The following is a 23606-nucleotide window of genomic DNA, read 5'->3' on the forward strand; positions in this document are numbered from 1 at the left end:
ACACTCTGGCCGAAAGGGGGTTCAACGAAAGGGAGCGGACAAGCTAAGATCATGCACACACTCCGCTGGCAAGCGAAGTTGAAGCTGCAAAGTTGAATTACTAACAGTTATCATTTCACTTAATTAATGAAGAAAACCATTCGGAAGCACAACCTAACCCGCGAACAGGAAAGGTATCCCCCAGCAGAGTATCTGCCGGCCGCCCAGGTAAAGTGAGCGGCGTGTCAGTGAGAAAGAGCAAGACCGAAGTCAAGCTCTGTGAAGGCTGCAAGCAGATTCCCTGTAAGAACACGTAGAGGGGAGGGCGACAATAGCAACCGACCGGACGAGTATCTAAACAATGACGACTCTCCTGCGCCGGCGGCCGAGTCACTCGGAAGGTCATCTGCCTACGGAATGTCTGTTGTCCGAGGGAGGTAGGTTGAAAGGGAAGATTTTCTGCTCTTGAGAACCTGCCGCACTACGCTCTCACACAAATATATATACTGAGAAAAAAAACATTAAAAAGTCAAAAGGTCGTCATTTTGGAGAGGGGAGAGACATATCTCTCCCAGAGCCAAAAGTAAAGTGATGTACAGTCACAGGTGTGTAAGTGAGAGAGGTAGCTACTAACCCCCACCCTCCGCTAACTAGCGGTATGGGTGGTTAACCCTCGTTAAAAGTCAAATGGCTCGTCTTTCAGCTTCACTGAAAGTAATACTGTACAGTACACCTATAAATAGCGTAGGTTAGTATTCCAGTTACAGAACAATTAAGAGATTACTTCCTGCATCGTATTCTTGTGTTAAATTACTTGTTTTACATGAATAAAAATGCAATTAAAATTTTTTATAATTGCTATAATCATACAATCACAATCTAAAAGTTGATAAATACAGCACAACATGTCCTTAAATAATTTCTGTTCTGTGTAATGTTTCTTCCGTTTTTAATTAATTTTAGCATAGAACTTCAACAGTTTTTTTTTTTTTTTTAGGCCATAATTTTCAGAAGCACACTCCACAAGTCAGATGTTTCATGCTTTTGCTGTTTTGAAGTGTTTTAAAAGTTTAACTTTGTTTCTGTTGTAGATGAACATGAATGCTTCTTCTCTTTCTTTTCACAGTTAGCTAAAAGTGTTTATCCGTGCTCTCTTGACATTTTGAATACAGAATACAGTGAACCCTCGTTTATCGCGCTAGATAGGTTCCAAACCCGGCCGCGATAGGTGAAAATCCGCGAAGTATTGACACCATATTTACCTATTCATTTAACATGTATATTCGGACTTTTAAAACCTTCCCTTGTACGTAGTACTGTTAACAAACTACCCTTTAATGTACAGAACACTTAATGCATGTACTACAGTACCCTAAACTAAAACAGGCACAAATATTAAAGGCGATTTTATATCATGCGTTTCCTAAACACGCTAAAAAGCACGATAAAAAATGGCAACCAATGTTTTGTTTACGTTTATCTCTGATCATAATGAAGAAACAAACTCATTTAGTGTACACATATGTGTATAGGTTAGTTTTTGCATCAATTATATTGATGTATACAGTATGTTGATTTTGTTATTACCAATGTTTTACTTAATTTTTCTTAGGACTTCCAAATGAAATGTTTTTCTTTATGACGCCGCCTGAAACGATGGCATCATAAAGTACGCTCAGTAAACAACCACGCTCAGAACAAAGAAGGCATTTAACGCGCATGATGAAAGTGATAAATAATGATATTTACAGTAAAAGCATTTACAAAATATGTTATTACAAATATTATTTACCGTATCTATATAAAATCATACAGTACATACTGTACGTAGAAAAGCAGGAAAACAATTTACGAGAGAGAGAGAGAGAGAGAGAGAGAGAGAGAGAGAGAGAGAGAGAGAGAGAGAGAGAGAGAGAGAGAGAGAGAGAGAGAGATTGTTTTACGTACGTAAATGTAAATTTTAAACAAAAAAATATGATAGGTTACAACATGTATACTCTTCAGACTTTTAAAACCTTCCCTTTAACTTAATGCATACAGTACTAAACTATAAAACAGGCACAAATATTAAAATGTTAGAATATTAAAGTAAAAAATAAAGATTGTTACTGTACTCTCCACGAAAGAAGTTCAAGAAAAACTTGAATGATGATGGCGATGAATTTGCTGCACAGTAGAAATGATGATGATGAAGCTGATGATGTCTTCTACTGTGCAGCCAATAATAGTATTTTACGTCTCTTCAGACGGAGGTGTCTTTTCCTGGGACACCTCTTCAACTTCTTCCTGAGACACTTCTTCAATTTCTTCTGAGGGCATTGTGATCGGAAGTTGCTGCCGCTGCTTCTTTTTTCGCAAGAGCATCCTGTAGGGAGCCATGTGTTCATCGATCTTGGTGCAGAATTGTACAGAACGAACCATATCCTCGTCCCACTCTTGCGACATTTCTTTCACCTCATTCGCAAGCTTGCAGAGCTTGGCAAGCCGTTCTAATGTTAAGACCGTTTCTTCGACATTTTCTTGGATCTCTTCCTGTGTTTCACTGTCTTCACTGCCCGATTTCGTCAGGTCTTCGAGGTCTGCGGCCGCGTAACTTCTACTGTCTTTTAACATAGTATCGAGAAGCGTCACCTTCTCAGCAATCGTCATCATCTTTCGGTGCTGTTTAGGCTCACTACCAGCCTTAGTAGAAGCAGAAGGCTTGGGAGGCATTGTACAGTAGGGTTTAACAGAAAGTTCAACAAAAAGTTCAACTTAAAACAGTCACGCACAGCACAGATTAAAGTTCACAATTAACAACGTCAACACAGCGATACAGCGGGAGACAAAGTGACCGCGGAAAGAGATGCTGCGGGTTGGAGAAGCGGTCAAAACACCAATCAGAGGCTAGATTACAAAACTTGGGTTCTGATTCGTCATCTATCAGCGCTTGAACCAATCACAACCCAATTCAAATTACAAGATACCCTGCGTACAGTATACTGTACAGTAATAATAATAATAAATAATGATACTGTAATAATAATAATAATAATAATGATAATAATAATAATAATAATAACAATAATAATTTTAATAACAACAACAATAATAATAATAATAGCTTTACATACGCTATTTTACGCTTTTGTTGTAGGATGTGTGTGTCTCTCTCTCTCTCTCTCTCGTACGCTTATTCGAAATATGTTATTTTTATAATAAAATAAATTTTTGAATATACTTACCCGGTGATTATATAAGCTGCAGCTCTGCTGCCCGACAGAAAAACTCTACGCTCGAAATCCGCCAGCGATCGCTATGCAGGTAGGGGGTGTACTTCAACAGCGCCATCTGTCGTGCAGGTACTCAGTACTCAATGTAAACACAGAACTCAATTTTCTCCTCGGTCCACTGGGTCTCTATTGGGGAGGAAGGGAGGGTCCTTTAATATATAATCACCGGGTAAGTATATTCAAAAATTTATTTTATTATAAAAATAACATTTTTCAATATTAAACTTAGCCGGTGATTATATAAGCTGATTCACACCCAGGGGGGTGGGTAGAGACCAGCATTAATTGTTTACATTATTATGAGCTAAGGATTTCGTATTTCATTTTAGCAGTTATTCAAAATAACAAACATAAAATAAATAAGTACCTGGTAAGGAAGTCGACTTGAACAATTACTCTGCCTTTTTTAAGTACGTCTTCCTTACTGAGCCTCGCGATCCTCTTAAGATGCTGAGCGACTCCTAGGAGCTGAAGTATCAAGGGTTGCAACCCATACTACAGGACCTCATCAAAACCTCTAATCTAGGCGCTTCTCAAGAAAAGAATTTGACCACCCGCCAAATCAACCAGGATGCGAAAGGCTTCTTAGCCTTCCGGACAACCCAAAAACAACAATAAAAAACATTTCAAGAGAAAGATTAAAAAGGTTATGGAATTAGGGGAATGTAGTGGTTGAGCCCTCACCCACTACTGCACTCGCTGCTACGAATGGTCCCAGGGTGTAGCAGTTCTCGTAAAGAGACTGGACATCTTTAAGATAAAAAGACGCGAACACAGACTTGCTTCTCCAATAGGTTGCGTCCATTATACTCTGCAGAGATCTATTTTGTTTAAAAGCCACTGAAGTAGCGACAGCTCTAACTTCATGTGTCTTTACCTTCAGCACAGCATGGTCTTCTTCATTCAGATGGGAATGAGCTTCTCGTATCAACAGTCTGATATAATAGGAAACTGCATTCTTTGACATAGGTAAAGAAGGTTTCTTGATAGCACACCATAAAGCTTCTGACTGTCCTCGTAAAGATTTAGTTCGTCTTAAATAGAACTTAAGAGCTCTAACAGGGCATAAGACTCTTTCTAGTTCATTTCCAACCATATTTGAAAGGCTTGGAATATCGAACGATTTCGGCCAAGGGCGAGAAGGTAGCTCGTTTTTGGCTAGAAAACCAAGCTATAAAGAACATGTAGCCGTTTCAGATGAAAATCCGATGTTCCTGCTGAAGGCGTGAATCTCACTGACTCTTTTAGCTGTGGCTAAGCAGACCAGGAAAAGAGTCTTTAAAGTGAGATCTTTAAAGGAGGCTGATTGTAGTGGCTCAAACCTTTCTGACATCAGGAATCTTAGTACCACGTCTAAATTCCAACCAGGTGTAGCCAAACGACGCTCCTTCGTGGTCTCAAAAGACTTAAGGAGGTCCTGTAGATCTTTGTTGTTGGAAAGATCTAAGCCTCTGTGATGGAAGACTGTTGCCAACATGCTTCTGTAACCTTTGATAGTGGGAGCTGAAAGGGATCTTTCTTTCCTCAGGTATGATAGGAAGTCAGCTATTTGGGTTACAGAGGTACTGGTCGAGGATACTGATACCGACTTGCACCAATTTCGGAAGACTTCCCACTTCGACTGGTAGACTCTAAGAGTGGATGTCCTCCTAGCTCTAGCAATCACCCTGACTGCCTCCTTCGAAAAGCCTCAAGCTCTAGAGAGTCTTTCGATAGTCTGAAGGCAGTCAGACGAAGAGCGTGGAGGTCTGGGTGTACCTTCTTTACGTGTGGCTGACGTAGAAGGTCCACTCTTAGAGGAAGAGTTCTGGGAACATCCACCAGCCATTGAAGTACCTCGGTGAACCATTCTCTCGCGGGCCAGAGGGGAGCAACCAACGTCAACCTTGTCCCTTCGTGAGAGGCGAACTTCTGCAGTACCTTGTTGACAATCTTGAACGGGGGGAATGCATAAAGGTCTAGATGGGACCAATCCAGTAGAAAGGCATCTATATGAACTGCTGCTGGGTCCGGGATCGGTGAGCAATATATTGGGAGCCTCTTGGTCATCGAGGTTGCGAAGAGATCTATGGTAGGTTGGCCCCATGTGGCCCATAGTCTCTTGCACACATCCTTGTGTAGGGTCCATTCTGTTGGGATGATTTGACCCTTCCGACTGAGGCAATCCGCCATGACATTCATATTGCCTTGTATGAACCTCGTTACTAGAGAAAGGTTTAGATCTCTTGACCAGGTGAGGAGGTCCCTTGCGATCTCGTACAACGTCATAGAATGGGTCCCTCCTTGCATGGAGATGTACGCCAAGGCCGTGGTGTTGTCCGAGTTCACCTCCACCACTTTGCCTTGAAGGAGGGACTTGAAGCTTTTCAAGGCCAGATGAACTGCCAGTAGCTCCTTGCAGTTGATATGTAACGTTCTTTGATTCGAGTTCCATGTTCCCGAGCATTCCCGACCGTCTAGTGTCGCACCCCAGCCCGTGTCCGATGCGTCCGAGAAGAGAACGTGGTTGGGGGTCTGAACAGCCAGGGGCAGACCCTCTCTGAGGTTGATACTGTCCTTCCACCAAGTCAGGGAAGACTTCATCTTCTCGGAAATGGGGATCGAGACCGCTTCTAGCGTCTTGTCCTTTTTCCAGTAAACAGCTAGATGAAATTGAAGGGGACGGAGGTGTAGTCTCCCTAACGAAACGAACTGTTCCAGGGATGATAGCGTCCCTATCAGACTCATCTACTGTCTGACTGAACATCGTTTCTTCTTTAGCATGTTCTGGATGCATACCTGGGCTTGACTTGTTCTGGGGGGCAACGGAAAAGCCCGAAAAGCTTGACTGTGAATCTCCATCCCTAAGTACACTATAGTTTGGGATGGGACCAGTTGGGACTTTTCCATATTGACAAGGAGACCCAATTCCTTGATCAGATCTAGAGTCCACTTTAGATTCTCCAGACAGCGACGACTGGAAGACGCTCTTAGAAGCCAGTCGTCCAAATAGAGAGAGGCTCTGATATCCGCTAAATGCAGGAATTTGGCAATATTCCTCATCAGCCTCGTAAATACAAGAGGAGCCGTGCTTAGGCCAAAGCACAGGGCTTGAAATTGGTAGACAACCTTGTCGTAAACGAATCTCAGAAAAGGTTGGGATTCTGGGTGGATGGGGACGTGAAAGTATGCGTCCCTTAGGTCTAAAGAGACCATCCAGTCTTCCTTTCTGACCGCTGCTAGAACTGACTTTGTGGTCTCCATGGTGAACGTCTGCTTTATGACAAAGACATTCAGCGCACTGACGTCTAGCACCGGCCTCCACCCTCCTGTCTTCTTTACCACTAAGAAGAGACGGTTGTAGAAGCCCGGGGATTGATGGTCCCGGACTTTGACTACCGCTCCCTTTTGTAGCAAGAGAGACACCTCCTGCTTCAAGGCTAGCCTCTTGTCTTCCTCTTTGTACCTGGGAGAGAGATCGATGGGAGACGTTGCTAGAGGGGGTTTGCGGACAAACGGGATCTTGTACCCTTCTCTTAGCAACTTCACAGATTGCGCATCTGCGCCCCTTTTCTCCCAGATTTGCCAGAAGTTCTTGAGTCTGGCTCCCACTGCTGTCTGAAGAAGGTGGCAGTCAGACTCTGCCTTTAAAGGACTTGGTACCTTTCTTCTTCCCACGTCTCCCTTCGGCACGAGCACCTCCTCTGCTGGAGGCTCTGCCAGAAAGGGCGGAATGAATCTGGACGCTGGAGTGTCCATCCTGGGTCTAGATACGGTAGGCAAAGGGGTGGTTTTGCGGGCAGAGGACGCAACCAGGTCATGGGTGTCCTTCTGAATCAAGGAGGCAGCAATCTCCTTTATCAATTCCTCTGGTAAGAGGCACTTTGAGAGAGGAGCAAAAAGAAGTTCCGATCTCTGACACGGTGTTACTCCAGCTGACAGGAACGAGCAAAGGTTTTCCCGTTTCTTGAGGACCCCGGAAACGAACGAAGCCGCAAGCTCACTGGATCCGTCACGTATGGCCTTGTCCATGCAGGACATAATGAGCAAGGAAGCTTCCTTGTCAGAAGGGGAGATCTTCCTGCTCAACGCTCCCAAACACCAATCCAAAAAGTTAAAAACCTCGAAGGCTCTGAACACTCCTTTCAACAGATGGTCTAAGTCTGAAGGAGACCAACATATCTTAGAGCGTCTCATGGCTAGCCTGCGGGGAGAGTCTAAAAGACTTGAGAAGTCGCCCTGGGCAGAGGCAGGAACTCCCAAGCCGAGAACTTCTCCCGTGGCATACCAGACGCTCGATCTGGAAGAGAGTCTCGCAGGGGAAACGTAAATGCTGTCTTCCCTAGGTTCTTTTTGGACTGCATCCATTCTCCCAACACTCGTAAAGCTCTCTTAGACGAGCGGGCGAGGACGAGTTTCGTAAAGGCAGGCGCAGATGACTGCGTGCCTAAAGCGAACTCAGATGGAGGAGAGCGTGGGGCCGCAGATACAAACTGATCAGGATACATCTCCCTGAACAGTGCAAGAACTTTCCTAAAGTCCAAGGAGGGTTGCGTGGTCTTGGGTTCGTCGATGTCCGTATGCGGGTCGTCAATGTGTGCAGCGTCGTCATCATCAGAGAGTCCATCATCTGAAAACTGAGGAGGAGGCGGCAAAGGAGTAGGAATCGGCTGGTCAGCTGAGTCCGGCAGCACGGGTGCACGCGTGACTGAACCGGACGCAACGTCATGGAACTGTTGCCCAGTCTGTGAACTGGCAACAACCATAGCAGCGCGGCGACGCAAAACGTCTACTCCAGACTGTCTAGTCTGCTGTGGGCGAGTAGAGGTAACCACACTGGGTTGCGGAGGTTGACGCACCGCGTCAAAACAAAACAACTTAGGTTGTTGTTGTAACTTGCGAACGTCAACGGAAGGTTCCGTGCGTCGCTGAACGTCAACATGCGGCTGGCAGGGTACACTGGAACGCATGGGTGGCGGGACTCTCACAGCTGGAGTGCGGGAGAAGGTAGCCTCAGCGTCCACTGGACGCACAACCGTGGGTGGTTGTAGGCTAGCGGTTGGTGCAGCGTCAACCTTCTCCGCACGAAAGTCCTGCATCAATGACGTTAACTGTGATTGCATGGTCTGCAGCAAAGACCACTTAGGGTCTACAGTAGCAGGTGCGGCAACAGACGGTGTTACTGCCTGATGCGGTACCGCTTTGCCTCTCTTAGGAGGTGAGCAGTCATCGGAAGACTGCAGCGAGTCCGAACTGACCCAGTGGCTACAACTGGGCCGTTGGACTTGCGCGGAAGGGACCGACTTGCGCTTAAGAGGCCGCGAGACCTTGGTCCATGGTTTCTTTCGAGAAACCTCTTCCGCAGACAATAAATAAATGGGCTCTCTCGTCTTCGTGTGGGTGGGGCGATCTTGGTTAGATATGCCCGAAACCACGGAGGGAACGTCTGTTCGCTGATTAACCCTGGATAGGTACGCTCCTCGGACACCCCTTTAAGGGTATACTCGGACGCGAACGACCCCGACGCCAAAAAAAATTCTTGAAAAATCAGTTTTTGCAGTAACCTCCTTTTTTCTTTTGCCAAAAAAAACTTCAATGAATGCTTAAAACAACTGTAAAAATAAATACTACTCATCTGCAGAAAAACTATTTATTATAAATATTTTAAAAAATTAAGTAGAAAAAAAAAAAGACCTGACATAAAAATTCATAAAAAAAAAGTTTATACATATATACACAAATCCTTTTAGGAATTGATTCTTGAATGTTTAGGACACATCTTGATGTATTTTGGATGAAGTCAGACCCATGGAGGTGAAGATCTGAAATGAGAAAAAAAGGGTAACTTTTTTTGGCCAAAAAAATTTGTCCAAATTTCATGAATTTTTTTGGGTACCCAAATGAAATAGGAAGTGGCTAATTTTTTTAGGGAATAAACATATGTTATCCTAAAATAGAAATATGTAAAAAAATCTTCATTATTTTGTAAATTACATTTATATCAGAGGCCATATCTAAAGGTAATTTTTTGAGTACTTAGAAATTTCGTAAAAAAATACATATATTTAATATATAATATGATATTTATGCGGGTAAAAATATACCAAAATATCACAAATTCTATAGGGAACAAGAATATATATAGATAGGGCAACTTACGCTTCGGATATGTCCACAAAATGGCCGCCAACCCCACTGACTCAGACTCCCTAATCTGCCACTTGAAATGTAGGAAGGGTATGTCAATTTCAAGGTGTTATTTACTAATCTAATTATTATTGGATATGCATAAAAATTGTATGGTGGGTTGCTGGATAATAGTCGATTATTTTACGACTATAAAATTAAAATTCTGACCCAAAAAAATTTTTTTGAAGGGAAATAAAATCGAAAAAAAAAAAAATGTAAAACAATATAATATTTTAGCTAAAAAAATTTGATGATATTCAATCAAAAAAAAAGTAAACAAAATTTTCCGACAAATAAACATCTAGAGGAATCATTACTCTGTGATAGTTCCTTAGTACGTAGTAATTTTGAAAGAATTGGGAAAAAACGAAAAAATGGCAATCACCGGAAAATCGAACACATACCTATATATACGCCATATCTGGCTAAAAAAAAGATAGGCATGGGTAGCCAGATCATCTAGAAACACTTTCCAACACTATAAAAGTATAAGTTGCGACACTACTTGCCAATTCCTTACGGTAACATGACTAAGCAAAAAAATGCAAAACAAATAAAAAGGGGCACTCGCGGAAAAATGGCTAACATTCTAATATACGGCATTTCAGAAAAAAAAATTCAGCCACGTGCTAGGCAAACCATCAAGGCACATTTTCCGACAAATAAACATCCAAATGAATAATTACTCTGTGATAGTTCCTTAGTACGTAGTAATTTTGAAAGAAATGGGAAAAAACGAAAAAATGGCAATCACAGGAAAATCGAACACATACCTATATATACGCCATATCTGGCTAAAAAAAGAAGATAGGCATGGGTAGCCAGATCATCTAGAAACACTTTCCAACACTATAAAATTATAAGTTTTGCGACACTACTTGCCAATTCCTTACGGTAACATGACTAAGCAAAAAAATGCAAAACAAATAAAAACGGGCAATCGTGGAAAAATGGCCATTCTAATATACGGCATTTCAGAAAAAAAAAATTTCAGTCACGTGCTAGGCAAACCATCAAGGCACATTTTCCGACAAATAAACATATAAATGAAATATTACTCTGTGATAGTTCCTTAGTACGTAGTAATTTTGAAAGAAATGGGAAAAAACGAAAAAATGGCAATCACAGGAAAATCGAACACATACTTATATATACGCCATATCTGGCTAAAAAAAAAATAGGCATGGGTAGCCAGATCATCTAGAAACACTTTCCAACACTATAAAAGTTTTGCGACACTACTTGCCAATTCCTTACGGTAACATGACTAAGCAAAAAAATGCAAAACAAATAAAAAGGGGCACTCGCGGAAAAATGCCCAACATTCTAATATACGGCATCTCAGATAAAAAAAAAAGACATGCACGTGTTAGCCCAACCATCAAGGCACACTTTCTAACACAAACATGAAAAAAAAATCAATAATATACGGCAATTCCTTACTACGTAGTAAATTTTTACAAATATTGAAAAAAAAACAGAAATTGGCAACCGCAGTTAAATACCCAATATACCAATAACTACGTCGTATCTGACAAAAACAAAATCACGCATGGGTAGCCAGATCATCTAGACACACTTTCCAACACTAAAAAAGCAAAAGTTTTACGATACTATTTCGCAATATCTTACGGAAAAATGACTTGGCAAAAAAATGAAAAAAAATGAAAAAGGGACACTCGCGGTAAAATGCCCGACATTCTAATATACGGCATCTCAGATAAAAAAAAAGACATGCACGTGTTAGCCCAACCATCAAGGCACACTTTCTAACACATAAACATGAAAAAAAAATGAATAATATACGACAATTCCTTACTACGTAGTAATTTTTACAAATATTGAAAAAAAAACAGAAATTGGTAACCGCAGTTAAATACCCAATATACCAATAACTACATCGTATCTAACAAAAACAAAGTCATGCATGGGTAGCCAGATCATCTAGACACACTTTCCAACACTAAACAAGCAAAAGTTTTATGACCCTATTTGGCAATATCTTACGGAAAAATGACTTGGCAAAAAAATGAAAAAAAATGAAAAAGGGGCACTCGCGGTAAAATGGTCCTCGTGGTGATGAACGACATTTTAACTAAAAAAAAAATCATGCACATGGTAGCCAAACAATCCACCAAGACTTTCCACAACTGATAACCTATACAAGTTGCACCATTCTACGACAATTTCATAATACATAATAACTTTGATAATTATGCAAACTACCTTAGAAGGGTAAACTCGGTCGCGAACGACCCCGACGCGTCTCAGAAATTGGGGAAGGAGTACAGCTACAGCAATGCACATCTGGACACTACTAGAGCGTGTAGGGGAGACACCTCCTGCAGGTCGATCACCCACAAATTCAGTCACGGGGGTGAGTCACGTGAGAAAAACCTGTTTTTTTTTGACGCTCGGGGTCGCAAACGACCCATCGTACCTATCCAGGGTTAAAGCCTCTCGAACCCTTTGGTCGTACGACATTGCTTCTCCCCTGGGCTTGGGAGCATGCAAGAGGTCCCGGACTGGGAGGACGACAGGCACGAACAGACGAACCCTCAAACGCAACACTATCTACAACACTTTCCACAACACTACCACTCACTTTGTCACTATCCACTGCACTCTTACACTTCAACTCCTTGACGTCTGCCATGAGTTGGTTACGGTCACTCGCCAATGACTCGACTCTCTCACCCAGAGCCTGGATGGCACGCATCATATCTGCCATCGAAGGTTCTTGAGTGCTAGAAGGGGGATCAGGAGCAACCACTACAGGGGAAGGAATAGGTTGTGGGGCATGAGGAGAGGAAAATTCAACGGAGCGAGATGAACTTCTCCTGACTCTATCTCTCTCTAGCCTACGTGTGTATTTCTGGAATTCGATGAAATCGAATTCCGAAAGCCCAACGCATTCCTCACATCGATCTTCCAATTGACAGGTCTTATCCCGACAATTGGAACAAACGGTGTGAGGATCGATAGAGGCCTTCGGAAGACGCCTTGAACAGTCCCTAGCATTACATTTCCTGAACTTAGGGACTTGAGAAGGGTCAGCCATTTTGAATTAGTCAAAGGGGAATTCAAAATCTATCCAAAGTCGTCAACAAATAATCCAAAATCAATCAAAGAATGCAAGGATGTATTGAAGATAACGTCTGCAAAGCGAAAGCTCAAAACTAGAAATGTGTACTTCACCAAAAAATGTGAAAACCAATCCAGTAAGCAACAGCGAATTTAGTAGGTCTTGCCGGTGGCACGACAGAGAGAAAATTGAGTTCTGTGTTTACATTGAGTACTGAGTACCTGCACGACAGATGGCGCTGTTGAAGTACACCCCCTACCTGCATAGCGATCGCTGGCGGATTTCGAGCGTAGAGTTTTTCTGTCGGGCAGCAGAGCTGCAGCTTATATAATCACCGGCTAAGTTTAATATTGAAAAGTGATTTTTGCAACAAAGAATATTATTGGATGCAGTACTACGTACGTATACATACAAAAGATTCATGGAAAAGAAGCACTTCCATTACATTTGTAGTACAGTACAGTAGTAGCCAACAGCAGCCTTACACCATTCTAATATGGTATGACTGCATCTGATTTGCGTTTCATGTTCGATTTAATTTTACTACGTACTGTATACAGTACTGAATTATCGTATGATCACATTCTCTTTTCGTGTTTTATTTCTTTCTGTGCTTAATTATATGTCATATGTAATGCAATGAACAATCAGTAAGAGCAGATATTACTAATTACAGTATTAATGGAATTACAGGTAACGAAATATCGTATTTGGGGTCTTCAGATATTGCGGTATTTTCGAAATTTCCGGAAAATCCGCGATATGTATATATATATGGGTTATGGAAAAAACCCGCGAAGTGGTGAATCCGCGATGGTCGAACCGCGAAGTAGCGAGGGTTCACTGTATTTCAAACCCTGGAGTGCACTAAAAGGCTATAATCAGAATGGATAAGGAACAAAGAGGTTACTATAACAATTTCTAACAGCAAAGCGAGACCCTATGTAGGTCACGTAATGTACGGAACCTTCTTCCCAGTACTGTGGATTTTTTTTTTCATTTCAAAAACTTTTGGAATTTAGGATAAAGGATTCTCAACCTGTACAACTACCCAATAATAACTATTGTAATATTCTCTTATTAGTGTCGTATTAAGAAATAAAATCAAAGCGAATCTACGTCTTTTCCATTGTTTACATTTGTGAGATAATTGAGAATACCATCTATGCTTTCAAAATCAGCTGATTACAGAAAACTTTTCTAAAACTTAGTTACTCTCGATTTTAATGGCATATTGAAGGGAAGAGGCGTTTCCTCCCTGTTGCGATATATGATAATTCTATATTCTGTACCTTTACAGTGCTTGACTACAAAGATTTGGAAGTTATTGACTTTTCTAATTCCTTAGGTAGTTTTTGTGTAATTTTGTATACCTTTTAGTCATATTCTACTTAACGTCATTTATGGCAACTACGTTAATTATTTACTGTATTATCGTACCAAAACTGAAATGCAGGCAGAACAGCTGTTGTTAACCGAATCAGTTGTTTATAGCCGTATGCATTACTAATGGCATGTTTATCATTCATTCTCTTTGGCTTTTTTAACTTATTGAACTAAAATTTGGGATAAAGAGGGAGTAAAAGTTGTTAGTTTATTCTAATTTGGTCTCAAAAAAGGAACTAGCATAATACATAAGATACATGATAATAAACTTTTTGGGATTTTTTGTGATCTCCAAGTTTGGTCCTGGCACGATACGGAAGATTGCAAGTGTTACACGAGTATATACGGTATTACTGCATTCATATACGATATTGCTGCATTTATTTACTTATTAATTTTTAGGCCAAAATGACTATTTTTAATGGAAAAAAATCAAAATACAGTATGCAAAATATAGACCCTATCTGCCTTCAGAAACCCATGATATAAAGAGTCTGCGACACAGATTTACATATAATATATTTATAAATCCACAATGTACTGAGGGAGCAATAGGTGAACCATGATATGGTGATGGATTAATGTACTCCTATTAAAAGATAATGGTTTGTATTTGTGTTGGAACAAAATTAATGTAATTTTAAATCTTACTTTGAGTTTTGGAGGTTCAAAGTCCCAAACACATATCTGTCCATCCCTCGAACCAGTAATAACCGTTTGGACATCTTGAGTGAGAAGAACACAGGAGATATCATGCGTGGGAGACTCTCGTCCCCACATTACAAGTGGAACCACCAAGTTTAATGATCCCATTCTCTGAAAAAAAAAAAGAATATCAAGATATGATTCCAAGCACGCTTCACAGCAACATAGAAAAAGTTAAAAATAACTGAAAATAAAAAATAATTCATAGAATAAATGTTTTATATAAAGTCAGGTACACATACCCTTAAATTAATACTGTACACTCAACAATGGGTTTATTACTGTGTTGCATTCCATAAGTCCAAAATCAAAATAACAAATTTGGAAGTAATTTTTACTTTTCCTAACAATACTGTACAAACCTTGAGCTCTTTATAGGGAATATACTTTTGGTGATGCTGGAAACTAGCCATAAGACTTTAGCGAGGTATAACACCCCACCGCTAGTTAACAGAGGGAGTATTGGGGTTAGACCAGCTACCCCGCTCACACACTCACCGATGATAAGTCGTCACTTTTTATTGCAGGCAGTTGACTTACAGGAGATAGGTGATTGCAATACAAATCAGTATAAAGAGCTTAAGGTTTGCATTCTTAGGAAAAATGACAAATTTGTATGTAATTTGTAGTTTTCCTAACATACAAACCTGGAGCTATTTATAGGGATAACCTTTCGCCAAAGCTGAGTGACGAGCCATGGTAATTTTAGCGAGGGATAACCTTCCCAACCACTAATTAGCGGGTTGGGGGTGGAGTACCCAGGTACCCCGCTCACTCACACACCTGGGCTGAGCAAACTGCTTTCTGGCAGGACTTCTTGGGAGATAGGGCTGGCGGGACAATTTGTATAAATAGCCCCAAGTTTGTATGTTGGGAAAAATATGACAAATTCAGAGATAATTTGTATTCTTCCCTAACTAATACAAACCTGTAGATATTCATGTGGATCATCTTCTGGCGAAGCTGGAAGGTAGCCATTAGACTAAAAGTGTGAGGTGGCAACCCTGCCTAACCAACTGTGCCGGTAGGACGAGGGCGGATGGGAGGTACCCCGCTGCCTCTATATATACGGGTACTCTCATGGCCGGGAGCTACATCACTCTTTTCTTTTGGCTTGTAGAGAGTGAATGTCTCCTCTCTCTCCTACAAAGGCTGCCATTGACTTTGTGATCTTTCTTCCTCATTTCAGGTGAGCCTGTGCTTCTGATCGCCTTCATGCGGACCTGTCCTGGGCGCGAGGGTGCTGTGTTCGGTACCTTTATGTCATCGCTGGATACCGACCCGCACTCTCTGTGTCCTCCGTGTAGAGGGCATCACTCCGAGCATGGTTCACCCTGTGAAGAGTGTAGGGAGTGGCCTGCCTCCCGATGGGTGAAGTTTGGATGGCGCAGAAAGAGGAAGGCTTAGTGCAATCTTTCTCCCTCAGAGGCAAGGAAAGTGCGTTCTTTTTCATCTCGCACCCCCAAACCTCTTTCTAAAGCTCTTTCTCGTTTGTGCTCTTCCGAGGGGCAATCGAGCAGGAGCGCAGACCGCATAACTCGTTGGCATCCCCGTGGTACTGAGGGGGTAGTTGCTTCTAGAGGAGCAATTTCACCTCCAGCATGGTGCCAGGAAGGATCCTGATCCAGTGCCCTCAACATCCTTTGCTTTGGAGGTTTGCGAGGCACATCTGTTGCCCTCTACTGGACCTTCCACACATGGACGAGGCGATCGCTTGCATTCGCCCCTCCAATGACCTCCTGCTGACAATGATCCTACTCGCCATCCTGGGACATCGTCATCTGTTAACCTTCAGCCCTCTGTTTCTCTCCATAAGAATACTTTGACTGTATGTGATGATCTTCTAGAGACAAGTGCTCCTTCCACCAGCGGCTCGTGGGGACGAGTTTCTCCATCTTTTCGTTCTTTGGGACCCTCTTCTCCTAATCATCTTTCGCGACAATCTGAAGATCATACATTTCGTATGTCATCACGATCTCAACGCTCTTTGTCCAGAAGGCGTTCTTGCTCTAGAGCTTCACGCTCACGAGACCAGTGGTCTAAACGCTCTCCTTGGAGGCCTTCCTCTTCTCGAGGTAAAGTCTCACGATGGCGTCTTTCACGATCACAAGCAACTGAGTCACCTAGGCCTGGACGCTCGCGTTCTAGATCACGCCAATCTAGATCACGAGGACGACGTTCATGATTGCACGGCCAACACTCACGTTCACGAGCCAGGCACTTTCGACATTCATGCCGTTCTCGATTGAGGGCTAGACGCTCGTGATCACGAACAGTACAGTATGTTCATGATCGCGAACTTCAAGGTCTACACGTTCCTCGTCTAGAGGAAGAGGTAAATGTAGCACAGTCCATCAACACATCGCTCCTCAACCCGGCCGACTACGTCTGGCGTAGGCGGTCCTCTGAAGCAACAGGAATGCTCGAAGCTTCCTCCGTCCAGCATGGCTACTATCGCTCGTGTTACGAGCACTTCTACTCATGAATCACGCCCATTGCGGCCCGAAACTCACAATTTTGCACGCAAATTGGTTATTTCCATGAACAATTCACGAGTAGGGGTTTCGGAGGCAAGAGCGGTACCAATACCTCCGCCTACGGCTTCTACCACCTCTAGTGGCAGGCCTATACCCTTTCCAGAAGGGTTTAAGAAGCCTCCTAATAGGTATGCTAACATGCCTATTAGCGCAGACCGTCCTCTTCGCTTGATGAAGGAGCACCTCCTGCTACCACAGACTCTCTCCTACGTCTACACAGGCTACCTCTAGGGTTCCTCCTAGAAGACGTTCTCCTCCCCTGGATTCTCTAAAGAAACCCAGGACTTATCAAAGGATGCTGAGCTCCCTGCATGGGTTAGTACTTTCCTAACAACCCTGCATAAGTCCTTGGGTGTGGCTCCTCCACCACCACAGGCCCCGACTGTTCCAATCAGGGCTAATCCCCGGATTCCCTTGGAGTCTGACTCGAGCTTGCCTTATAGGAGTTCTGACCCTAGAAGGAGACATTTGTCAGACAAGGCACGAAGATCTTCTCCATCTCGATCTATTGCCGAATAGTTTCAGTAGAAAACCCTTATGTTGGTCAACCATAGAGAGAAGGATCATATCTTTCACAAGTTTTAGGGCTACCCTGAGTTCTCGAGGGACCTCCTTAATGGGCGAGGGCAAGAAAGAGTCATATAGGGACTCTTCCCTGCACAAAACTACCACCTGAACTGCTGGCTGAGGAGCAGCCAGGCGAGGAGGAGCGGGCAAGATACTACTTGACCTTTCTTTGGATGTCCTGACAAAGGTCAGCTTGACCCTGGATGAGACTAACTAGTCAGGGACTCCAAAAGTTTCTCTACAGGAAGGAACTGTAGATTTTCACCTTGGGTCGGTAGAAGGTAAGGAAGACTCCTCTAGGAGGATCCTGGGAGTTTCTGATGAACGAGCAGGTGGGATAACTGTCGCAAAGGCTTGCTTGACAGTTCAACCAAGGCTCCAAACCAAGGATCCTGCCCAATAGCTGTACAGTACTATCAGAAATTCCCCTAAAGGGAACGACAAAGAGGGCCTCTGCAAGGAAGTCTTATCCGCCATCAAAGAAGTTCTCAAGGAAGGCTGCAGTGCTGATGTCTCCATCTGAGGAAAAAGCATCAGCTGTGAAGGGACTGGGGCCAAACTTTGAACTCCTACTGCTTAGATGTCTTGCCTTTTTCCGCACTCCACGGCAGACGCGATGTGCAGCTTTTGTGAGGAGTAGAATGAGGCGAAGGAGAACGATAGGGTGAAGACTTATGTCTCTTAGGAGGGAGCTCGGAAGCTCAAGGAGGAGAAGGCTTAGAAAGCTTCTCTTCCCGCAAACCGTGCCATTCATTAGAGTGGTGTTGTTCTGGTGAACAATGGCGATGATTGGGGGCCAGTTCCTGGGGTCGCTGTGCTGTGGCAGCAAAGTGACGCATAGCTGCCTGTCGGCGAGCTGCTGATTACTGATGGAAACTGCCAGTCGTTTGACGCTCGTCTAAGCGACCGACGAGTTGGCGAACAATGAGCAGCGCGAGGCTGGTGTCATTTGCCTTCCGCTCTTGGAGAGAGGAAAGTCGTTGGTGAATGACAAGAAGGTGACCATCAAGCATATAAAAACTACTGATGAGCTGGTGAGTGGAGGGCTGCTGGCGATCGGCGAGTCGGAGATCAGTGGATTGGAGGTCAGCAGGTCGAAGATCAGCGAGATGGTGACTAGCGCACTGACAATCAGTGACCCCGGGAAGGACAGTGACCCTTAGGAGAGCGGAAAACCGCCGGAAAGGAACGCGAACTAACAACGAGCAGCAGCCTGTAGACGTGTCGATGATGGAAGATCAACCTGATGGCTGGAACCAGCTGGCGGACCATGAACCGGAGTTCACCGGAAAGCAGATGGAGAGGAGAGATGATCTGTCGAACGACGAGACAGTGGAGAGTCCGTAAGTACGGTCGAAGGTCAGAAACCAGGAGGGGTATTAAGTGCCAAGGGTAACCCTCGTGCATTACCCCAGTCGTCAATGGAGAGTGATAGGTTAGGTTCCCAGAAGGAAAACAGCATTAAACTCCTTCAACTCTACATGGGAGGACTACCGATGTAGAGCAAGCCCAAGAGAGAGGTGAGATGATCTATGTCGTCCAGATGAGAGCACTCTCCAAAGAGAGACTCTCAGGTGCATCTCCTTCAACTCTATGTGGGAAGTAGCGAGGAGAGAAGGCGATCTTGGTCTGGCTTAGTACATGTAATAAGCACAAGCTGGCAAACAGCGAACAGCGAGTAAGCGAACATCAAGTTGACGAAGGAAGAGCTGTCGCCTGTCAAGAATGGCGAAAGACGATTGGTTGAACACCAATATGTGATCGATACGATTGGTAAGAAGCTGGAGATCGTCTAGACATTGAAACGGAGATCTGGTGACCAGCGAGCAGGCGATCAACAATCTCCGAGCTTGCATAAACCGAGCTGCTGGCAATTGACAATCGGTTAGTAGAAGAACAGCAGAATGGTCCAACGAATGGCGAGTTGGCGAGCTAGAAATTGGCGTTCAGCGAGCTAGAAATCGGTGATCAGAAAGCTAGAAATCGGCGATCAGTAAGCTAACAATTCACGGGGAACCAACGATCGGCGAGCTAGAAATCGGCGATTGGCGAGCTAGAGATCAGCGATTGGTGAGCTAGCAATTGGCGATCGGCAAGCTAGCAATCGGCGATCGGCGAGCTAGAAATCGGTGATCTGTGCGCTAGACAGCAGCAAACGGCAAGCTAACAATCAGCGATCGGCAAGCTTACGATTGGCGATAGGCGAGCTAGCAATCGGCGAGTACCAAGCTGAGGATTGGCAATCGGCGAGCTTGCACTCAGCGATCAGCAAGTTGGAGATCAGGGATTAATGAGACTGGAGGACGACAATAAACGATCGGAAAAAGACGAGCTAGCAATTGACGATCGGAGAAAGACGAGCAAGCAATCGACGATCGGTGAACAGGCGATCAGCAAGCTGACAATTGCTGATCGGTGAGCTGGAGTTTGGCGATCGACGAAACTCGAGGTCGACGATTGGAAAAAAGACGAGAAAGCAATCGGCGATTGGTAAGCTGTCGAATGGTGATTGGCGATTGGTAAGCTGTCGATTGGTGATTGACGATCGGCGAGCTGGCGATCATTAAGCTGATGATTGGTGATTGGTGATCGGCGCCCTAGAGATCAACGATTGGCAGGCTGACAATTGGCGATCAGAGACAGCGATCCACAAACAGCACTTCGATGGTGAAAAGTTAGAGATGAGCGGTGAACAGACAAACGTTGCAAGGCTGGCGAATGGCGCACCGGAGATTAGCGAGTTGGCGGTTGGCAATCAGACAATTGACAATCAGCGAGCTGCAGTACGGTAGGCAGGAGACTGACGGGCAGTTGATCGGCGAACAGACGAACGGTGATCTGGAGATGGGATGTGGCCTTTTAAAGGGCGAACATCCCCACAAGAAGCTCGCAAACAAGACCTTGACAGTGCGCCACAAACTGGGGTTCGTTGACGGGCAGGCGGGTCCAAAGAAACAGGCGAAGGTCGGGAACCAGTAGAATTAGAATGAGAAGGCTCCTCCAAAAAGGAGAGCTGCAATGACGAGACTGAAGAGCCAAAGAGATGTCTTTTCACCGAAGGCGAGGTAACACCTCTAAGTCGAAGTGGCGGACAAGTACGGTGGGGTCTACAACCACTAAGATGTAGTTGTCAGCAATTCTCCCTGCAGGCATGAAGGTTGCTAAACAGAGAAGGTGAAGTTCTCCCTTGGAAGGAAAGACAACCCAACACCTAGGGATGATAACTCTCCCTCGGAAGGGAAAGTAGTCCAACCCCTGGAGGCGGACCTCCGTGCAGCGCTCTTTGCTTCCCGTCAACAAGTCTTTTTCAAGTTGAAGGTCAGCATCGAGCGTTACCTGAGAAAACGTAGCCAGAGCTGGTTCCTCAAGGTTAGCATGCTGACCATGAGCTGCCACAGGCGCAAGATAACAGGAAAGTGACAGCGGATTCAGCAGGAACGAACAGCACTCCTCTTCTACATCGACTAGCTTAGCCGAACGAAGAATTACAGCCTTGCCAACTGAGGAAAAATAAAAACAAATTATGCAAAAAAAACTCCCTCCGGAGGAATACCTAATATACGGACAGGAAAGGTATCCCCCGAAAGAACAGACAGACACATTTAAGGACTGCGCACTCCCTTCCTCGGCCGAATCGACGGAAGAAGGAGAGCAGCAGCGTAAAAAACTGTAACAAAACAAGAATTACAATTAATTAATTCAGCTGACAAAACAAACTACTCGGAAGCACTACTCAACCCTTTGGCGGGAAGGGGTTACCGCGAGAGGGAGCAGACATGCTAAGATTACGAGCACCCTCCGCAAGCAAGCAGAGTCGAAGCTGAAAAATTAAATTACAAACAATTATTATTTCACTTAATTAATGAAGAAAACCATTCAGAAGCGTAACCTAACCCACGAACAGGAAAGGTGTACAGTACCCCTACAGAGTATCCCTGGCAGTGTTGTCAGTAAGAAAGAGCAAGACCGAAGTCAAGCTCTATGAAGGCTGCAAGAAGATTCCCACAAAAGACACGTAGAGGGGAGGGCAGCGATAACCGCCGAACTAAGGAGAATCTAAATGATGACAACTCCCCTGCGGCGGCGGCCAAGTAACTCGGAAGGCCACCAGCCTATGGATGTCTGTTGTCCAAGGGAAGGTTCTCTATCCTTGAGAACCTGCCGCACAACGCTGTCACACAAACAACAAATTTACTGTAAAGAAAGCTTAAAATATATATAAAACCATACAGAATGTTTTCATAGATACTGAATAAAATAAAAAGAAAGCAAGATTAAAAAGTCAAAAAGCCGGTCAGTTGGAGAGGGGAGAAAGACAACATCTCTCTCCCTGAGCCAAAAGTAAAGTGAAGCAAAGTCACAGGATGAGTAGATAACCCTTGCTAAAAGTCTAATGGTTCACCTTTAAGCTTCGCCGAATGTAATTCCCCAATAAATAGCGTAGCTTTGTATTCCAGTTACGGAACAAAGAAAGTTGAGAGATTCTTTGCAGTCAACTCTGGAAGCTCCAAAGTTGCTCTCGACAAACCTTTGGGTAAATATATAATACAGTACTTTAATTTCTAGCCAAATACATGATCCACATAATCTTTTCCAACTCATTATCTTGTGTTTCATCCATTTCCTACCATGAGCTGGGCCAAACCACTCATTCATGAGTTTTCCTACCCATATAAAAACAATTATGGGATATCCTGGTGGGAAACCAGGGTTTTGAGTGGTGAAACAATAAAACCAAGTAATTTTCAGCAATAGTAATGGTCAGAAATGCATAATAAATGATAGATAACTAGTTGAAAAGATATATGGTTCATGTAAGTGCATAATCACCCATGATTCACATCGCGTCCCCAAAATGGTTTTTGATCTGACGTGACTCGCTTCACTCACAAATAAACATTATTAGATTACTCCTCTCTTTTGGTAAGAGGTACATGGATGTGCTGCATGTGTCATCCACATGGGTTACTATCAAAGTATCATGATTATACCTTTAATCCATATCACATCCCTCACAGGGTATTTGCTCCACCAGGGATCGTTTCGATTGCAAATATGCATTAGCTCATTGCTCCTCTATTCTGGCAAGCAATACATAGATGAGCTACGCACACCAATCATGTGGATCATTATTTCAGGGATATTTTTTACTTTCAGATGAGCAACAATAGCTATATACAGTATAGTATACTGAACAGAGTGTTTTAAACATAATAAATGACCAATAGAGATGAAATTACCATAAGTTTCAAAATAGATTGAATTCCCATGGAAGACATCTACAACCAATTGTATACATACTAGAACTGAAGTGGAGTGGGAGAAATGGCTCTTATTAAACAAAATAAAGGAACTTATGCAAAATATTATGAAGCTCTTAATGGATTAAAAAAGCCAGCTCATGATTAGGTATTACTGTACAAAAAACAGAAAGCTGCCAAAGGCAAATTCAAACAACGAATGAGGAGTAACACAATCAGTCTCTTAAAAGTAAACAATGGACTTAGATAATCAAATGGTGTTTATATTTTAGTTAATCGACATGTAAGTTATCATGTCCCAGCCTCCATTAGTAATATAGAAAAATGACAAAATACCACGCATTCATCTATTTCTTGTAGCAAATTCCAGTTTCGCTAAGAATGTAAGTGCAGTACCATATATTAACCAAGCTGGATAAGGTTTATCGAGGGTTTTCAGCGACATCATGATGTACGTAGGCAAGGAAATGAACATAAGAAAGGTCACTGGAGCTAAGCGACCACTCCGGTAAGAAAGGAGGACCCAGTGTCAATATTAGGTTGTTAGGTTGCATCCCTGCATCTTAATCCAAGTGTTTTCCGTAATCCAAAAACCCCAATTTCTCACTTTGGTCCTTCAATCTTGTTGATTTTCATTGGGGTCTTG

General features: G+C 43.3%; 1 protein-coding gene across 5 annotated transcripts in view; it reads right to left on the minus strand.

Moving 5' to 3' along the window:
• Positions 1 to 23606, minus strand: part of Rbcn-3B (WD repeat-containing protein Rbcn-3B) — a 307575-nt gene that overhangs the window by 282604 nt on the left and 1365 nt on the right. For all 5 annotated transcript variants that reach the window (XM_068378881.1, XM_068378884.1, XM_068378883.1 and 2 more), the window contains exon 2: positions 14542 to 14706. In XM_068378881.1, the coding sequence (XP_068234982.1) occupies positions 14542 to 14703 (162 nt within the window). In that variant the 5' untranslated portion in view covers positions 14704 to 14706. The remainder of the gene's footprint in view (positions 1 to 14541; positions 14707 to 23606) is intronic.

This window comes from Palaemon carinicauda, chromosome 8 (assembly GCF_036898095.1).
Source record: "Palaemon carinicauda isolate YSFRI2023 chromosome 8, ASM3689809v2, whole genome shotgun sequence".
NCBI classification, from domain to species: domain Eukaryota; kingdom Metazoa; phylum Arthropoda; class Malacostraca; order Decapoda; family Palaemonidae; genus Palaemon; species Palaemon carinicauda.